This window comes from Phalangium opilio, unplaced genomic scaffold, assembly GCF_054372755.1.
Source record: "Phalangium opilio isolate 3A_F unplaced genomic scaffold, DU_Popi_V2 ptg000043l_1, whole genome shotgun sequence".
NCBI lineage: Eukaryota > Metazoa > Arthropoda > Arachnida > Opiliones > Phalangiidae > Phalangium > Phalangium opilio.
In genome coordinates, this window is record NW_028324167.1 from 6,312,992 (window position 1) to 6,331,063 (window position 18,072).

The following is an 18,072-nucleotide window of genomic DNA, read 5'->3' on the forward strand; positions in this document are numbered from 1 at the left end:
TGAAGTTGGTTTGAAATTGGAGGGCATTCCAATTCACTAGTTTGACTAGAATCGCTTTTCTTACAGCTTTCAAATATAGAACTTGTTGAATTTGTTGGCGGACTGGCACTTGATGTTGATGCACTGGTACTTGTTGATGAATTTGTTGGCGGACTGGCACTTGATGTTGATGCACTGGTACTTGTTGATGAATTTGTTGGCGGACTGGCACTTGATGTTGATGCACTGGTACTTGCTGAATTGACGCTTGTTTTTGCTGAATTGTCGCTTTTTGATGTACTAGCAATAGAACTACTTTGACACTTTTCCTCTATACCCCATAGTGAATGCAATGTATGAGAGTTCTTCTCATGGCGGGCTTTTCGTACCTTTTTAGGTCTACCTGGTCCGGGCATTTTAACTGATAAACATTTGACAATATATATTTTATTATTATTATTAAAATAAAGGTTATAAATAAAATGAATTTAAGTAGGATACTTACTATAAATATATTGGTTTCAATAAACGCCAGTTCACTCCACGGCTACAGAGCCGCTTACCCGCGTCTTCAAGCAGTCTCCTCTCGCGTTTTGGCGCCAAAAAAAACACACACACACACAACGTTGAACGCACGCCACTAATTTTACAAATGCATTCTAGAAGGGGAGAGTCAGAGTCGCTGGCTCGCTGCGACGTTCTTTTGTCCGTTACTGTAAACCACTACCAGAGGGCAGAGGCTAGCCGAAAAAATCAAAATATAATGTAGAATTTGTAGCAAGGAAGTCGAGAATGAGAACCTGTCAAGGCTAGGAGTGGAGTAGAAATAGAAAATAACTTGAATTTTTAAACTGGTCCCTCCTCAATTTTCATAAAAATTCTCAATTAATAAACTAGTCCCAAGGACCAGTAACCCCTCGAATTGGAATAAAAAAACTGGTCCAAGCAATTAATAAACTGGTTTTGGACCTGTGGACCTGTGCTATTTCCAAAACTGGAGAGAACTCCCTGCCTGGTATATAAGTGAGAGGGGGAAGAGGGAGAGGGGGAGTCTCGCACGAAGAAGAGAGAGAGGAAAGAAAGGTAGTTTAAATTTCGCGGGCTTTTTGAGTGAAGGAAAGAATATGATAATTTTCGCGCACTTTGAGCACGTGATACATCAGATTATGCTAGACTTTTAGGTTCGGTTAGTTTCATTCATATAAATGGAAATGTTATGTGTGATTAAGGGAATACACGATTGTGTTTCCGAAATGGTTTTAGTTGTACGATTTATTTTAATAATACCTTAGGGAGATCAACTATATGGGGGGACAAATGAGCGGTGTAAAATTAGTATCTTGTTTTATATAAAATAAACTAATGGATGGATCATTTTTAAATTTTAACCACATAATAAGGGCTCCGATTTTAGTTCAGTGGAATTTTTTCAAAACCGTTAACATAATAATAACAAAAAAGTTACATCCAATCAAAAAACCACCATTATACATTAAAGGCAGTATTAAGTCTTATCTAAGAGAGATACCGCTCTCTCAGAATTAAAGGGGCAGGATAGCTCATTGCGCCTTTGCTTATTGTTGAATCAATGCTATTCGCAAGTTAGTTCTCACTTTTAATTTCCATCAACAGTGATTATTGTGTCGAAACCATTAAATGTCGTTAATAGTTTCCCTAAGTCAAAAAGTAAACCAGAGAGATAATCGTCCTACCTTGCCTTGGGGAATGACATTATTTCGGTAACATCTATTTTTCTACTGTTATTGGCCCGTTAGTCTTTCGTTGCTAAGAGTATAAACTTTGTGTAATGTCAGTAGTTTTTGAAGCTTCTCACGATATTAACCTCGTGACATCAACGAAGTGAAATTATGCTGATATGGAGATCTAGCCAAGCGGGGCACGATAGAAACACTAATTAAGCTATAAAATAAAAACTGTCTTATTTGTTGAAAACACGATGTTTTGGTCAACCAAAATTCAAATAAATTTGATGATATTTCTGGGGGAGCCATGTAGAGGCCGAATGACATCAGTTAACTATTGCAGTAGTTGAAAATATTCAGTTAACAGGAGAATGCCAAGAAAGCGATTTTGTGGGTGATGGATATAGTTTTGTAGACACTGTTCTTTTAATTATAATTTCTTTTTATTGAGTTATGTTGCTCTAAAGATCAGTCACCGATAAGCTAAGGCGCCACTATGTTAACTTTCAACATATCAACGTATATTTCGAGAACGAGAGTGACTAAGGAAGCAGAGAATCCAAAGAGGCAAACGCGTAAAATGACCATGAATGCTGAGACTTTGATAACGATGAACAATTCAGGGGTTTCCGATCTCTGACAGGGATGCAATTCGTTTTTCAAAGCCGGGTTCAAATCCTCGAAGACATCGCCCTCGCTCAGCTGTCGCAACCTGACAAATACGGTGAAATAAACTCAACCCTAACCCTAAACCTAAAGCTTCTAAGGAGACACTAACCTTTTGTTTACGGTCATGATAAGCGTTTGCGAAATATTTTTCTTAAAATACAGCACCAAGTGTGTTATCATTAAAGGCTGGCTTAGTTTCATTTTGCAATTTCCTGTCTTTGTGTACCGGGTCTTGATAATATTCCAGTCAAGAATATCCGTAGAAATGATAAATTTTTCTCGATGTTCAATTCCTGAATGAATGTCGTCGTTTTCCAATAAACTTCCGAATGTCAGGTAACACGAATCTGGGTTGGCGTCTCCTCGCTTTAATACTTCCGCATATGCCATGTTAATCAATGCATTTTTCTAAATTGAGAACATAAGATTTTTTAAAACATTTCTTTAAAACTAGGAGGAACCGAATTAAAACGTTCCGTGTAATTCTTATATAAACCTGACCTGAATGAATCTGAAATCGGCAGAGTTTCTAAACAACAAAGGTTTCGCATTGGGAAAGTGATATACGTCGTCTATGGTGTCGAAGGGAAGTGCTTCGGATTTGCTTGAGAACTGTGACGTCATTTCCGAGGATACGAAAACCAATAGAACGAAAGTCACCAAACTCCACGAGACCGAAAGAAAACGAGAGACTCCGTTGCAATTAAAACTTTGGGGACCTGAGATTGAAATTGAATTCAGTGTGGAAACGAGTAAAGCCTTCTTCTAGAAGTTCTTACTCGTTCCCAGAAGACACTGCAACAAAAACATGAAGGGAAGTTCCGATTTAACTTTATTGAGTTTAGAGTTTAGTTTCCCCGTCATGTATATCAGAAGAGCGACACCAACGGACCCCACAATTATCTTGATATATTTCATAACAATTTTAAAACACTGCACATAGGTCAACTGCCTCAGGATGGAAAGAATTAGAAACCAAAACTAAACATATTTTTGCAATTGAAAACTTCCCTCAGAAAAAGAGACGGATAAAATTTGGGAAAGAAACTTGACATCTTTGATAACAATGCTATATGGAAATTACGAAAGGCTAAGTTACCCATTTATTTATAACAGAGAAAATATCGTTTTCATTCGCTTGGTTTGTTCCGAATAATATATGGATTCTCAAACTCAAAAATGGGTGTGAAGATGGAAAGAAATTGAAACGATCAGTGGTTAATATCATAGGAGATATTGCAAAATCTCCCTCCTGAGTATTGAAAACATTTTTGCAATTTCTAATGAAACAAGTTGACCAAGAATCAACCCTTTTTACAACAAGAATATGGCAAGAATTGGATTCTAAATTAATTCTTTCATTTTACATGATAATTTATCTCTACATAATACCCAATGCTACTTATTTTCGAATTAACTATGCCCTTAATATTTCCACGAAAATTTAACATTAATATGGCAAAACGTGCTATTTATATTGTGTCAGCACTATAAAAAAACCATGAAATTTCGTTACAAAGATGCTAAAGCCATGTTAACATATTCTTGGTATCGAGAATGAATTCTTGGTTCAGAATATTTTTCGAATTTTACATTTCTCTCGAGAATCCCTAGCATTCCATTCCACGAATTATTAACTTTCGCACCGAAAAACTTATCCGCATTCGGGAGAAAAGTAACACTGAAACCTTTTCCACCATAACGAATAACATAAAAACAGACCACAAACTTTACGCTTAATTACTTGATATTGTCAAATATTTGCAAAACACGCAATAATTTAACCATGTAGCCAGTTTTCTCTCCTTGAGCATTCAAAATAACGAATGGCGAAAACTGGTAAAAAATATAACGTACTCAGCTGAAGTGTATGAATCCTTAAGATTGGACTCTATACTTCATTTTTGAGCAGAAGAAAATCATGAAATGGTTTAAACTTACTGGCATGAAGGGTGATCTATAGTATTTTGCTGTTTCGAGGTTCATTATTATGACTTTTTTTAGTTCTTTAATTGCAGAAGGACAACCACTTGCAAAGGAATAAAACAGAATGTATTCAAGTATTTTGTTACCTACTCAAGTTGCACCGTAGCACTCATAAGAATAATTTGACGGAAATATTGAGAAAGGCCTTAAGTGTTTCAACTTCGCTTTCGAATGATTCTTTTAATTTGTAACCCGTTAAAACCAAGTTAGTTCTTTTGTTTTTTTATCAAATTAAAAATAAATTAGAGGAAAGATAATAAGTACTTTCGTGATCGATGACACGCGACTTTTGTTGGAACTGGACATGTTCGTTGCTAAGGAACAATTTTTATCTGCATTAGTTTGACGCGTGCTAATAAACACTTACATACCAGTCTAGTTTTGAGATTGAGCTGATAAGAAGGCCACGCGTAGTGTCACGCTGTTTTTTTCACAAAGTAACTAGTAGCAATAGATAAACGATCGAAATGTTCTGTAAAATATAAAAGGGTCAGTATATTTCTTTATGTCGTTGTTTGTTATTCAAGTATGTGGTTGTTCTTACTATTAAAAGACGGTATTTCTAGGACTCTACGCGGGTATACTCTCATTGGATAGAAATCCCTTTCGGCAGAATTACCACTCGACAGAAATCTTACTAGGGCGAAATTTCCCAATGAACAGAAATCCAATAGGGAAAAGGCATATACGCTTATGCATACGTCACAATAATAATTTAGCGCCATCTGTGCCAGAAATTTGAACTTAATAATTGCAGCCGCCATTCTGGTATGCTTTTTCTAATCTGGTAGGTGTTTCATAAGCAATTAAGATGGTTCAAAGATGTTGTGTAAAGGGATGTGGGAGCAAAACCGGAAATTTAAATGAAAGCGGAGAAGCAATTACATTTCATAGAATACCACGAGTGATAGGTAATCAGTGCCAAAGGACTTAAACTTTATCAGAAAGGAGAAGTCTAGAAAGGCTTAAAAGCTAAGGCTTAAGAGGAATGGGATTGGGAAGCATCTCCAAGTATGCTCTAAGCATTTTATTTCAGGTATTTGGTTTTCTTGACATAATATTAAACAAATACATTTTATAAATTAATCTAAATGTTTTCAGGTTGTCCAGCTTATCTTTTAGACGAGTCTCATCCAGAATGGGTTCCTTCTTTTTCTATGTTAAAAGATTCAAAAGAGGAAGCAAAACTATTGTCACGATTTAACTGTTGTAAAAGAAAAATTGGTAGAGCCCAAGTTTCTGGAAGATCGCAAAGTACTGTTGCACAAAACTCTGATTCAAGAATCTTCACTGATGAGTCATTAGTTGATGGGGAATCTTTAATGGCTAATGATAAATCATTAACGAGTACTGAGGAAAGTTCAGTTATGGACTGTTCACTTCTTTCCTCGGAGTCCCTCATTTTAAACAGCACTAGCATAGAAGATTCGGGCGGTTTTTCAACCAAATTACATGAAGAATCTCTGGATTATCCTTCTCACAGTGAACATCTTGATAAGAAATCGAACCCTCGAAAGAAACATCCAGAAATGAAATTAGTGTATGTCCAGACAGATTATTATCTCATCGTACAAATAGGTACACAAACTGACAAACTCAGTGTAGAGCAGCAGAGCCAAACTTTTGGAAGAGTTTTTGACTTAGTTGACTTTGAAAATGCAATGATAGAATTGAAAAAAGCTGAATCACTAATTAGTGAATTAAGAAAAAACTAGAAACAAGTGAAAACCTAGTTTTCAGTTACCAGAATGAAATGAAAGAGAAAATTTCCAACTTAAGTAATATTCGCAATGAGTTGGAAATGAAGACATATTCAGAAAATTCCTTCGCTGGTAACAAAGAGAAAGTAAAATTCTACACAGGGCTAGAAACATTTGATTATCTAATGGAAGTTCTGGACGAAGTAAAACCACACTTGTTTCAAAATAATAATTCCGAACTGTCACCCTTTCAACAGCTTGTTCTAACTCTTATGAAGTTAAGACTGTCTTGCATTAATAGAGATTTAGCTTATCGGTTTAATGTGTCTGAAAGAACAGTTGGACGAATATTTTACAATACTATAGACGCTTTAGCTGCCCGACTCTCTAGATATATTTACTGGCCTGAAAAGCATATTTTGGTAGCGACAATGCCAATGAGTTTTCGTTAGGATTGTTCACGAGCTCGAGCTGGCTCGAGCTCGTGACGAGCGAGCCGAGCCGAGCCGCCACTTTTGCGGCTCGATTAATTAACGAGCGAGCTTTTTTATTGTCGAGCCGAGCCGAGCCGACAGGCGTCGAGCCTCTACGACTCGCGAGCCGCCTCGCGAGCTTAGTCACGGATATAGTGCTTTCCTTTTAGTCTTTATTCTCTCCAATAGCGTTCCGTTGTATTTTTAAATGAAATAAAGCGTGGGAAAAATCTCTCGTCTCGAACCTTGAGCATATTTTAAAGAGCGGGTTTTACTGAACCACTACATTCCTAAACATAGGATGGCATTTATAGTCATTCTGAAGTTTGACGTTGGTAGTAGCAGTTTTTTTAAACATGTATATATTAATCGAGCCAGCTCGGCTCGGCTCGAAAATGATCGAGCCGAGCCGAGCCAAGACCCAGCTCGGCTCGAGTCGAGCCGAGCCGCCGTTTTTTGACTCGAGCCGAGCCGAGCTTTTTAAAAGCTCGCTCAGCTCGACTCGTGAACAGTCCTAGTTTTCGTGAACATTTTGGCACGAAAGTGGCTGTCATAATTGATTCTTTTGAGATATTCACCGAAAAATCATCTAATGTAATGGGGCAGGCAGAAACATGGTCCAACTATAAACATCACAACACAGTAAAATTTCTTATTGGTATAACTCCACAAGGAACTGTCTGTTTTCTGTCGAAAGGGTGGGGCGGTCGCGTTAGCGATAAATATCTTACTGAAAACTGTAAATTTTGGGAAAATTTAGTTCCTGGAGATGTAGTTTTAGCTGATAGAGGGTTTAACATTCAAGATTCTGTTGGTCTATAATATGCTAGTGTTAAACTTCCAGCATTCACTTAAAATAAGAAGCAATTAGACCCTTATGCCGTTGAAGAGACGAGGAAAATTGCTAACGTGAGAATACACGTTGAAAGAGTCATAGGCCATCTTCGTCAAAAATATTCAATTTTGCATAATAAAGTACCAGTTGAGTTATTACATGGTACCACAGAGGATAATAAAGCTAGCATAGATAAAATAGCTTTGGTAGCTTGTGCACTTCTGAACCTATGCCCATCAGTCATCCCATTGGAATTAAATTTGAAAAGTTCGTGGCAATCGTGAAATTAAAAAGATCTTAATAATTGTGTAAATGGCTTTTTACTTTTGTATCTGTAATTAATACTGACTATTAAAAGAGATCAACAACACTTATTTTTTCATCACAAAATTAGAAATTGTAGGAAAATAGCAGGAACTTTCTATCACATTTTACGTTTTATCAGCTGTTGACGAACTTTTACGCAGTCTGGGCAATACCATTTTTGCTTTGCTCCATCTAGCGGATGGGGCAAAGGTTTAGTCCGACTATTTGATTACGGCTGGGCGCTCCTTTTTCCCCCCATTTTCCCTTTTTTTTCCCGTGCTGAATTACGGAAATTTATAAAAAGTACTCAGTATCACACTTAGGTGGCTCAGCAACGTGGAAGAATTTTATTTATTTATGAAATTATTTTCCTCCTCGACCGGGTTTCGATCCCGCACCCTCGCACAGAGCTTTCACTCCACGGATTGACGCCTTTACGCTCTCGGCCGTCTAGTCTTATTAACAAGCGAGAGTTATGTTGCTTAAACCTAGCATCTCTCTCACGTCGGCGGCCTGCGCGTTCCTCTCACGTGTTGCTTAGTTGGGGCAGGGAGGAGGGAAATTTGTTCGAGGCGGCGAGTCTCGCGTTTCCATGGTAGCGCGCCTATACAACTATACATGCAGAGAATTAAAATCTCTTGGCGGGAAATTTGCAAATGGTAGATAGGCAGTTTAAAACGGGTAGCGCTACAATTATAAAATACGTCGCGTTTTTAGAATTAGAAGGTTTACAAAATTATTTTAGGAATTGTACTCGTCGGAAAGTCTGAAATATAATAAAAACTAAACACATTTTTAAAGTAAGAGGTATTTGATTTGTAAACCCAAAGAAATTAATACCGTAGTCTCTGGAGAGTGTATCAGGGAAACCTCTGTAACTAAGCAAGTTTATGATATTACCATCTCTGTAAGTGCTCGAATTAAATAAATATATATTTATATTGTAATTTAATTAAATTATCTTGCAAGTGCTTCTAGACAGACACATTTTTGAGGTTAACTATACCTGTACATTTAATTTGGGAATTTAGGTTTTGGGATTAGATAAGCTAAAGTCTAAAAACTTTCTCTTTAAGCTTTACAATTTTGGATAAACAAAAATGACAATTTGACAAATGACCGGTGACAAAACGGAGTACGTGAGGAAGTGTGATACTTGCCAACAAAGGGCAAGAGCAAACACATCCCTGCCGCTGCATCCGCATCAAATACCACAACGGCCATGGGAAGTCGTTGGAACGGACATCTTCCACGTCGGCAATAAAACCATGATAATCCTAGTCGACTACTTTTCAAAGTTCGTGAAAGCCGCGGAACTGCAGTTCATGCACCCACACTTTGCCCGACATGGAGCCACAACAAAGCTGGTATCGGACAACGGTCCACCTTACAATTCAACAGAGTTCAGGAAATCGAATGGAATGGCTGAGCGCACGATTCAAACGATCAAAAACATGCTAATCAAGGCGCAGGCAGAAGGAGTGGACCTACAACGCGTATTGATGGAATACCGGACAACGCCGATCGGTGAACTACCCTCACCCACGGAGATGCTGATTTGTCGGCGGATTCGAACACCACTAACAAAATCCACAAAGACCCTGAATCCAACTTTCCCGACGCAAGAGATAAAAACCTCGTTACAGAGAAGACAGGAAACGATGACACAAAGTCAGAGACACACCAGGACGATGAAGCAACCGATACTCAAGATCGGTACAGAAGTCTGGCACGAATGGGGCCCCCGACAATGGGAGAGAGCCACGATAATAGCACTTGACCAAACACCACACTCATATCACATAAGGACGGAACAAGGACAAGTGCTATGACGAAACAGGCGACACCTCAGGATAAACTTCAATAAACAATCACGCGCCAAAACTCCGCCGGAACAAATCCACACGGAAAACCTCCCTAGCAACCGACACAAAGGAACCTCGCCGGCAGCTATAACACATCGGCATAAAACCAGAATCTTCAGAGGCAGAGAAGTTAGCGGGAGTCGAAGAGCAGCAGATCGACAAGCAACAGAGTTTTTTTTTGTTTTTTCAAATGGAACGTTTATTAACAAGTGAAGTAAAAAAGATTGTAAAATTTAAACGTTATTTACAAACAACTTTCACACACTAAGGGTGAAAGAAATTTGATAAAAATGATGGATAAGTATGTACAAAATCATCAAACAACGAAAATCAAAAGACAAAAGCGGCATCAAAAATATAAACAATTTCAAAGAAACAACAAAGGTATTAAAAAATATATCCTAGAGAAACAAAAATGGAGTCAAAAAATAAAACTAAAACCATAAATGGTATGAAAAATACAAAACAATTAACTAAAAACAGACAGACTAGAGAAACCATACTGGTTCCCTGCGAATCCCCCAGCGTTGAAAGAACCTTTCAAGGAGTGAGGGGTCCGTGGCTCGAGATCGCTCCACCCTAAAACGGGCAGCAACGCGGGTGACTATTAGTTTTGTGGTGGAAAATACATGGGCTTAACAAACCAGTAGCCATCAGAGACAAAGATTCAACGGATTTGTAAAGGTCTGTAAGGACAACCAAAAATAATGTAAAAGTAAAATTATGGTTCGGGTTTGGGGGCCAACAAGGCTCCAGGAATCGGCGTGGGAATGCGCGTGGCCAACCCACTTCTCAAGACTTTTGGCGAGCTGAAGGAAGACAGCGTCAACGAAAGGGCAATCGTAATAGCAGTGGGCAAAAGTCCCGACTGCCGGGAAAAACGGACAAGCTGGAGTGTTGAGGCTTTGGACGATGTGGAAAAGACGGGCGGGGGCTGGTAAGGAGCTATGGAGGCCGCGCCACCGGATGCAGAGCTCAGCGCGGGTGTTCAAGGGAGAGAGCTTCGAGAAGCACCACCACCAGTTGGAGGGAACTAAGTCTGCGGACGGGGGAACATAGGGAGGTGTTGGTGGGAATCGGCTGTGTATAACTGAATCGTAATAACGACACAAAGGCCACCACCGAAACTAAAGGAGAAAGCGGGATTAAGACCGCCGGCCGTAAAACAAGCAGAGAAAGATTGGATTATGGCATTAATTGTTATACAGAGTTGGGAGACAAGTAGTCGGGAAACAGGGCGATCGCGAAAGAAAGACTCTTGGGGAATTCAACGACCGCGACCATCTAGAAGGTGACTAATAGAGGTTATTCCGAGAGATTGAATTCCGCCGACGGTAATATGGGAAAGGGCAAGTCCTGTGACGGTGTGTAAAATGAGGGAGTTTAAAATCGGAAGGCCGAGGATCGCTTCTTTAGACGAGAAACCGGCCTCGATCTTCATGGGGAGATGGAACCAAGCATTTAACGAGTCGGAGTAGAAGGGTATTGCTTAATGTACACTGGATTTGTCGAGGAGGTGCTGGAGCACCGACGGGAAACGGGGAAGATGGTGTTTGAAAAGAGACTGGACATGGCTGGGCGGAGGTGTTGTCAAAAAACGGGATACGGTGCTAATTCGGAATGAGGCAGTTTTTGAGGATATGTTTGTGAGACCTAGACCTCCGAGGAGGCGATGGGGATACAGGGACGGAGCGGAGACCCAATGAATACCCGCCCACAAAAATTGAAGGAGCTGACTTTGCCAATCCTTGACAAATGAGGAAGGGGGAGTAAGCACTTTAAGCCGGTGCCAAAGGACGGATGCAGCGAGTTGATTAATTAACAGGACTCTGCCTGGTAGCGAGCAAAGGTGACGAAGGCGTAACCAACGCCCCAAGACCTTCGCCATGCGGGAAGACAGTTCCGGCCAGTTCTGTTGTTCAAAAAGGGTATGAAGGTGTTTGTCAAGGATAGAAAACTCAGTGGGGCAACGGATGAGGGCGGTAAGGTCGTCAGCAAAAGCGGCTATGATTGTGGCTTGGTGAGGTAAGCGAACTATACGGGGAACAGAGCGGCGTAAGGTAATGAGCAAGGGGTTCTAGAGCTAAAACAAAAAGTAAACCAGATATGGGACAACCTTGACGTATGCCTTTGGAAAAAGGAATACGACTTGTGAGGGAATTATTAACTTTAACCATAAAGGAAGAATCGGAGTAAATGATTGTTAGAAGATCAAGAAAACCTTTGGGGAATTTAAGAGAGGTGAGGGGTCGGATTAGGTATGAGTGGTCTACGTTATCAAAGGCTTTTCGGAAGTCTATATTAACAAGAGCTAGAGGTTCATTACAGGTATTAGCTAAATTAATGGTGTCTCGGAGGGTGGCTAAGGTGTCATAAATACAACGCCCTGGGATGGAATAGGTTTGAGATTCATGGATTAAGTCCCCTATAACAGTGTTGACGCGATTAGCAAGAATTCTAGCAAAAATTTTATAATCACTATTGGTGAGAGAGACCGGACGCCAGTTCGCTAAGTTGAATAAATTAAGGGGGTAGCTTCCATGGTTTCGTGTTCGACCTTCAAGTTGTAATCTTTTCCACTATTTTACGACCCCGCTCGCACGAGCTGATCGTGAGATAATATATACCCTTACCACGCTTGATTGGTAAAGTTTTTGTTGCGACGAAATGAAGCTTTTTAGCGTCTATTCGTAAAGTGGTAAAACTATGCGGCGGCGGGTTTTAAACGAAGGGTCAATGGGTCATAGCCATCATAAACGGTTGGGGGGTGATAGCCGGTCCGCGACAAAGATGGTGTATTAATCAAACTATCAGGTTTGGCTTAAGATTAATTTCTAAGAAAACTTGCGCTTTGAATATACACATAAGCTGTGTTTGGTCCGCTCGAGGGCATCGATAAATAAAAAATAGATATAGGCCTAGTAGCAAAATCACACTTTGAGCATGATACCATTTATTTACACCAGTAAAAAACGTTTTTAAATATCGCAGGCCTGATATCGAGTCACTAAGTCACTTTATGAAAATAAGTCAGTCATTTCCTGTCTTAAGATGTTACTTCCCTTCTCGACCATAACTTAAAACGCAGTATATTTTAATAACCTACCTAGATGAAGTTTAAAACCCAGTATTAACGATGTGACGTTCAGTATACGTGTACGCAACCGTAACTATACATAAATGTTTCTATAATAAGAAGTTTCGCTTTTCCCCAGTTATGCCGAACCATTTTAAAATCAAGAAACCAAATTTTCTCTTTAAGGGTTCATTTATTAATTTTATTCAAAAACTAATATATATTTTTAAAATCCAAATACTAATATATATTTTTTAAAATCCGAAAACTAATATATATTTTTTAAAATCCAAAAACTAATATTTTTTGGTTTTTTAATCCAAAAACTAATATTTTTTTGGTTTTTTAATTCAAAATTTTTTTCTCCTTAATCCAAAAAATAATTTTTTTTTCTTACTCCAAAAAGTAAGTTTTTTTCTTAATACAAAATTTAATTTTTTTTTCTTAATAAAAAAATTTTTATTTTTTCTTCTTAATATAAAAACAATTTTTTTCTTAATATAAAAAGTAATATTTTTTTAATACAAAAGCTACTAGGCCTACTTTTTTTATTCAAAACAAAATTTTGAAATAATTCATTTTCTACAAAATCGGCCCATTTTTGAGCCCCTTCCTCTTCCCCCTTCCTGTGGGCCGGGTGGTTCATCCACCTCTGTCATCATGTGTTCTCCCTGTGGACAAAAATATTTTAACATTATCTCTTGACGTGTGTCCCGTTCACGTTAGGTATTACACATTGACCCTAGTTATATCTTACACCCCGTAGTCATATCTTACACCCCGTAGTCGTATCTTACACCCCGTAGTCGTATCTTACACCCCGTAGTCATATCTTACACCCCGTAGTCATATCTTACACCCCGTAAATAGACGCCTTTACTAATTTCACTGAAAACACCTTATGCCCGGTAAATTATGAATAAAAAGCGTCCTTAAATAATAATAATAACAATTTTATTTCTTCTTAGTTATTTTTTACATTTATTAATTGTCGGCTAAGCCGTTATCGGCTTTTATGCCTGCGTTTGCTTAGAATGCAGTACCCAATAATTTAGATGGTTACTGCCGTTAGAACAAACTAGTATGAATATTTACATAATAAAAGATAGAACAATAATAAATAATGAAATGAAAAGTTTGTTTATTGTGCATAAAAAAAACTACTTACGTAGTTCACGAGATTACGCACATTGCGATAAGTATAGTACATAAAATCAAAGTAAATTTACAAATGGTTGGGGTCTAAACGATTAAGATTAAACAGATTGACATAGGAATATTCTATAAATTTAACGGAACTTAACGAATTTTTCCAATATGTTCACAAAATATATCAATTGTTGTGCAGTGACGATTATAATTTTGTTGCATTCGTATAATAGGATTTAAGTGTTTTATAGGTACATAAAATGTGGTAGTTTTTCTTATTGCATGTGGCACTAAGAAGTACAGCCTGCTTAATAAATCATTTACAGAAATTTCGTTGTGGATAAGTTTATGCAAAAATCTAATATCTATAATTTCCATTAAATAATGTAGACTACGGATGTTCAAGTGATCCAATAGTATTTCGTATTTGTATTCCACGTGTCTTAGGAAAAAGATATGAGCATAAAAAATGAACTTTCTCTCTATGCCTTCGATCCGTTTCTAAGATGCAGACTAAATTCACTCCAGGCCAGGCAACCATATAGAGCCTTAGAACGAACTAATGTGAGGTATAGTAACCGGAAGTGTTTTAAAGACCCTAAGGGTCGGCAGATTTTTAGAGCAACTCCTAGAGTTCGCCGACAGCGATTAACTGTGTTAGTTATGTGCTCTCGAAATAGAAGGGCACGGTCAAATGTTACACCAAGGTCTGTTACGAGTATTCGTTGGGGAATGGTTGATTGGGCAATGGAGTAGGTGGCGCGAACTTCTCTACAAACTCGTCGCGTAAAAGTCACATGGACCGATTTTGAAGGGTTTATTGGTAGATTATTATCAATGCACCAAGATGCAACGGCATTTAAATCATCCTGTAATTTTGTACAGTCTACCCTAGAGACAATATTTTTACAGATTTTGTGATCGTCGGCAAAAGCTATGAGTTTAGAGTGTTTTATCGAGTATTGCAAATCATAAATATAAATATTAAACAACAACGGCCCCAGAGAGGAGCCTTGCGGCACACCACAATGTACAGAATAAGAAACTGAAGAGACATCGCCATTGATTTTAATTATATTAACTCTATCAGAAAGATAGGAACGAAACCAACCCAGTAAGCTAGTGCTTACTCCTAAGAGTTGCATCTTTTCCAAGAGAAAGGAGTGGGAGACGCGGTCGAAGGCCTTGGCCAGATGAAGGTATACCACGTCGACCTGACCACGGTCTTCAACAACAGGGACCACAAAATCCATAAAGGCAGATAAATTTGTGTCCACACTTCTTCCCGGCAGAAAGCCGTGTTGGCAATCATTAGGGAAGAAACGGAACCATGCCTGCAATTTAGTGTGAACGACCATGTCGAACAATTTGGCCAACGTGCATAGGAGTGAGATGGGGCGATAGTTCTTGACATCGCAGGCAGAGCCAGACTTATAAACTGGAACAACGACCGCTTTCTTCCAGGTTGTTGGAAAATACCGATACTAATGGATAAATTGAAAATATGCTCAAGAGCGGACAGAAGAAGATCAATGCAACCCTTAATAATTAGTGCGGGGATTTTGTCAAACCCCGTGGAGGGCCTATTCGGGAGTTTCATTGTTGCCTGATAAATATCCAACTGATTTACATACATGGAAGAAAACGGGTTGTGCGGTAATTCAATACTGTCAGCTACGCAAGAATATTTAGTAGCAGTCCCGTCAACAAAAATGCGTGAAAAGTGATTTCTGAAAAGAGACGCAAGTTCTTCAGAATCAGAAATCACATTTTTATCAAGTTTTAGGGATATGCTATGAGATTTAGCCTTTATGTTTCCGTTAACGTAACTCCAGAATTTCTTAGGATGGTTTAACGCGTCCTGGCAAACGCGATCACCCTCTGCTAATTTATCACGCTTGATGTATTTTCTGACAAGCGCCCTTTGATGTTTGAAAGAAATAAGACTTGGGTACGCTTGTATTTATTGAAATAGTATTTTTTGCGCTTGATGGCGGTGCGCAATTGAGTGGAGTACCAGTTCGGGAAAGCAAAGGAGTTACCTACAACACGTATTGGAATGGCAGTGCTCATGGCACCTTGAATGTAAGCAGTCAAAGTTTCCACACAATGATTAACATCGCGGGAATCCAGTATTACAGACAAGTCCGAATCACGTAAACGGGCATAAAGAAGATTGTAATCTCCAAGCTTGAACTTATAGGTAGGTTTCGTCCCTTTCCTATGGTCGCTTAAAGAAATTGGGTACGTAACCAAAAATGGCGGATGGAACGTGTCAATAGTAACAAAAGGTTCGTCTAATTTCAAGATTTCTAACTCGTTAATGTTTGCTAAACAGAGGTCAAGTACATTACCACTGCAGTTAGGTAGTGCGTTAAATTGGCGCAGATTATAAAAATAACAAAGTTCAAAAATATGACTAGCTTTGGCCGCGGTCAAAGAGGTGCAACCCATAGTGCCATTAATTTGCCAATTAATTGCGGGTAGACTAAAATCTTTTAGGAGCAATAAATTGGTGTCCTGTTGAGGCAGTTCTTCAAGGAGGCGCAATTTGTACTGATTATAACACTCATCATTTGAGGCAGGAGGGAAATAAACAGAACCAATTAACAGATCCTCATCAGAGCCCAATTTAACTTGTATAAAAACACACTCAGCCACGCCCTCCAGATCGCGACGTCTAGTGCTAAAATAAGAATTTTTAACTGCAATAAGGGCACCACGGCCCCAAACATTTTTATAATCATGATCAGGACGATCACCCCTATAAACCGTGTAATTATCCGGAAAATAATTTTTAGTAAAATGTTCTTGGTTTAGCCAAGTTTCAGTTAGACAAATTATATCCACATCAAGTGAAATAGCATTGTTCAAAAATTCATCCGATTTAGTACGTAAACCACGTACGTTTTGGTAGGCAATACTTAAGGCCGTCATTGCAGTTCATTTGTAGAGTCCGATGTATTTTTCTCCAACTCGGAAGAGTGCTTATGTGCTTCACGTGGTACTCCATTAAAGTCAGCAATGATACTATGGACGGGCCAGATGGCAGGGTCGCGTAATTTGTCAAATTCAGATTGGTCGTCACAAGTAACGTAAAAGGATGAGTGGTCCGCATTCGGGTGTTTTTGGCGTAACCGATTACAAACGGCCGATTTAACACCAACCTCTTCATCTAAGGCCGTCTTCAACTCCGAGGAAGTCAAGTCATGGTCCAATCTGCTGATAAACAGCGCCTTTTTTACGCGAATTCTGCTAGAGGCAGCCTTAATCTTGGTATGCACCGCCGAACCGGACTGTACCGATTTGGGCTCCGTTACCCTCCGGGGAGGTCTATTTTCAGTTGAAATTGGCACGTCAAAGCATATGAAAGCAGAAGCATATGAACCACTAGCCCATGGTCGAGCCGATGGGATGCTAGAATCGTGTGCCGGTAACTGACGAAAAGACGGGCCTGGGTAAAATGACTTAGCTTGGACATTTACGCCACGGGAAGTAGTCGGCAGAGCATCTCTGCAAACAGTGAGTTTGGACGTCAAGGAGGCCTTTTCAGTTTCAATTGATTTGACCCGCTCTTCAAGTTCTTCAATCTTGGTTTGTAAGGTAACTACAATAGTTTCCGTAGATTCTAGTTTTTCGAGAATTTTGTCAAGAATGGAGTCCGGGTCACGAGTCAAGCTGTTGGTACGGAGCAGCTGGTTCAGGGCATCATGCACCTCGTTCATGGTAAGAGCCTGTGTATCGGACTCGACAATCATGCTCGAAGAGGAACCACGTCCTAAGTCGCTAGAACGGCTCGATTGCTTAGAAGCCTCTGCATTAGCCGAATGACACTTAGAGCAGGTTGTGGACGTGGTGCACTTCAGATGTGCGCGATTCTTGCAGGGATCAGAGCAGCAAGTAGATATTTTTTGCTTACCAAAAAAGAGGGCTTGACAAACCCAACAAAGGTCCTTAGCAGGAGCCATCTACTTTAAGCACAGCAAGGGTAGTCGATTTAAGCCTCGGCTTAATTAACACGGTAAAAATAAGTTTGAAAAAAAATAACTGCGCGAGTTTGAAAAAGAAAATTTGCACGAGCAATAAAAAACAAGTCTTATCAGCACGAGAACTGAATAATAATAATGTATATAGTATATAATATAGTATACAATACACTAATTATTAATTAACAATAAATAATAACAATATGTATAGTATATAATATAGTTCATAATACATAATAATATATTAAAAGATAGAACAATAATTAATGGTGTTACAGTATAATAAGTTAATTATTAAGTATCGAGGCTTTCGCTAAGGCTTTAAATTGCGCTAGACTAATAGAA

The 18,072-nt window shown here is 38.9% G+C and overlaps 1 protein-coding gene across 1 annotated transcript; it reads right to left on the reverse strand.

Moving 5' to 3' along the window:
* Positions 1-14,223: 14,223 nt before the first annotated feature.
* LOC149677947 (uncharacterized) lies at positions 14,224-16,678 on the reverse strand. The gene is made up of 3 exons (XM_089837422.1): positions 15,759-16,678; positions 15,348-15,663; positions 14,224-15,225 (listed from the first exon to the last, which is right to left on the reverse strand). Exons 1-3 carry the CDS (start codon positions 16,676-16,678, stop codon positions 14,224-14,226), a joined length of 2,238 nt encoding a protein of 745 aa, XP_089693548.1.
* Between the last annotated feature and the right edge of the window lie 1,394 nt (positions 16,679-18,072).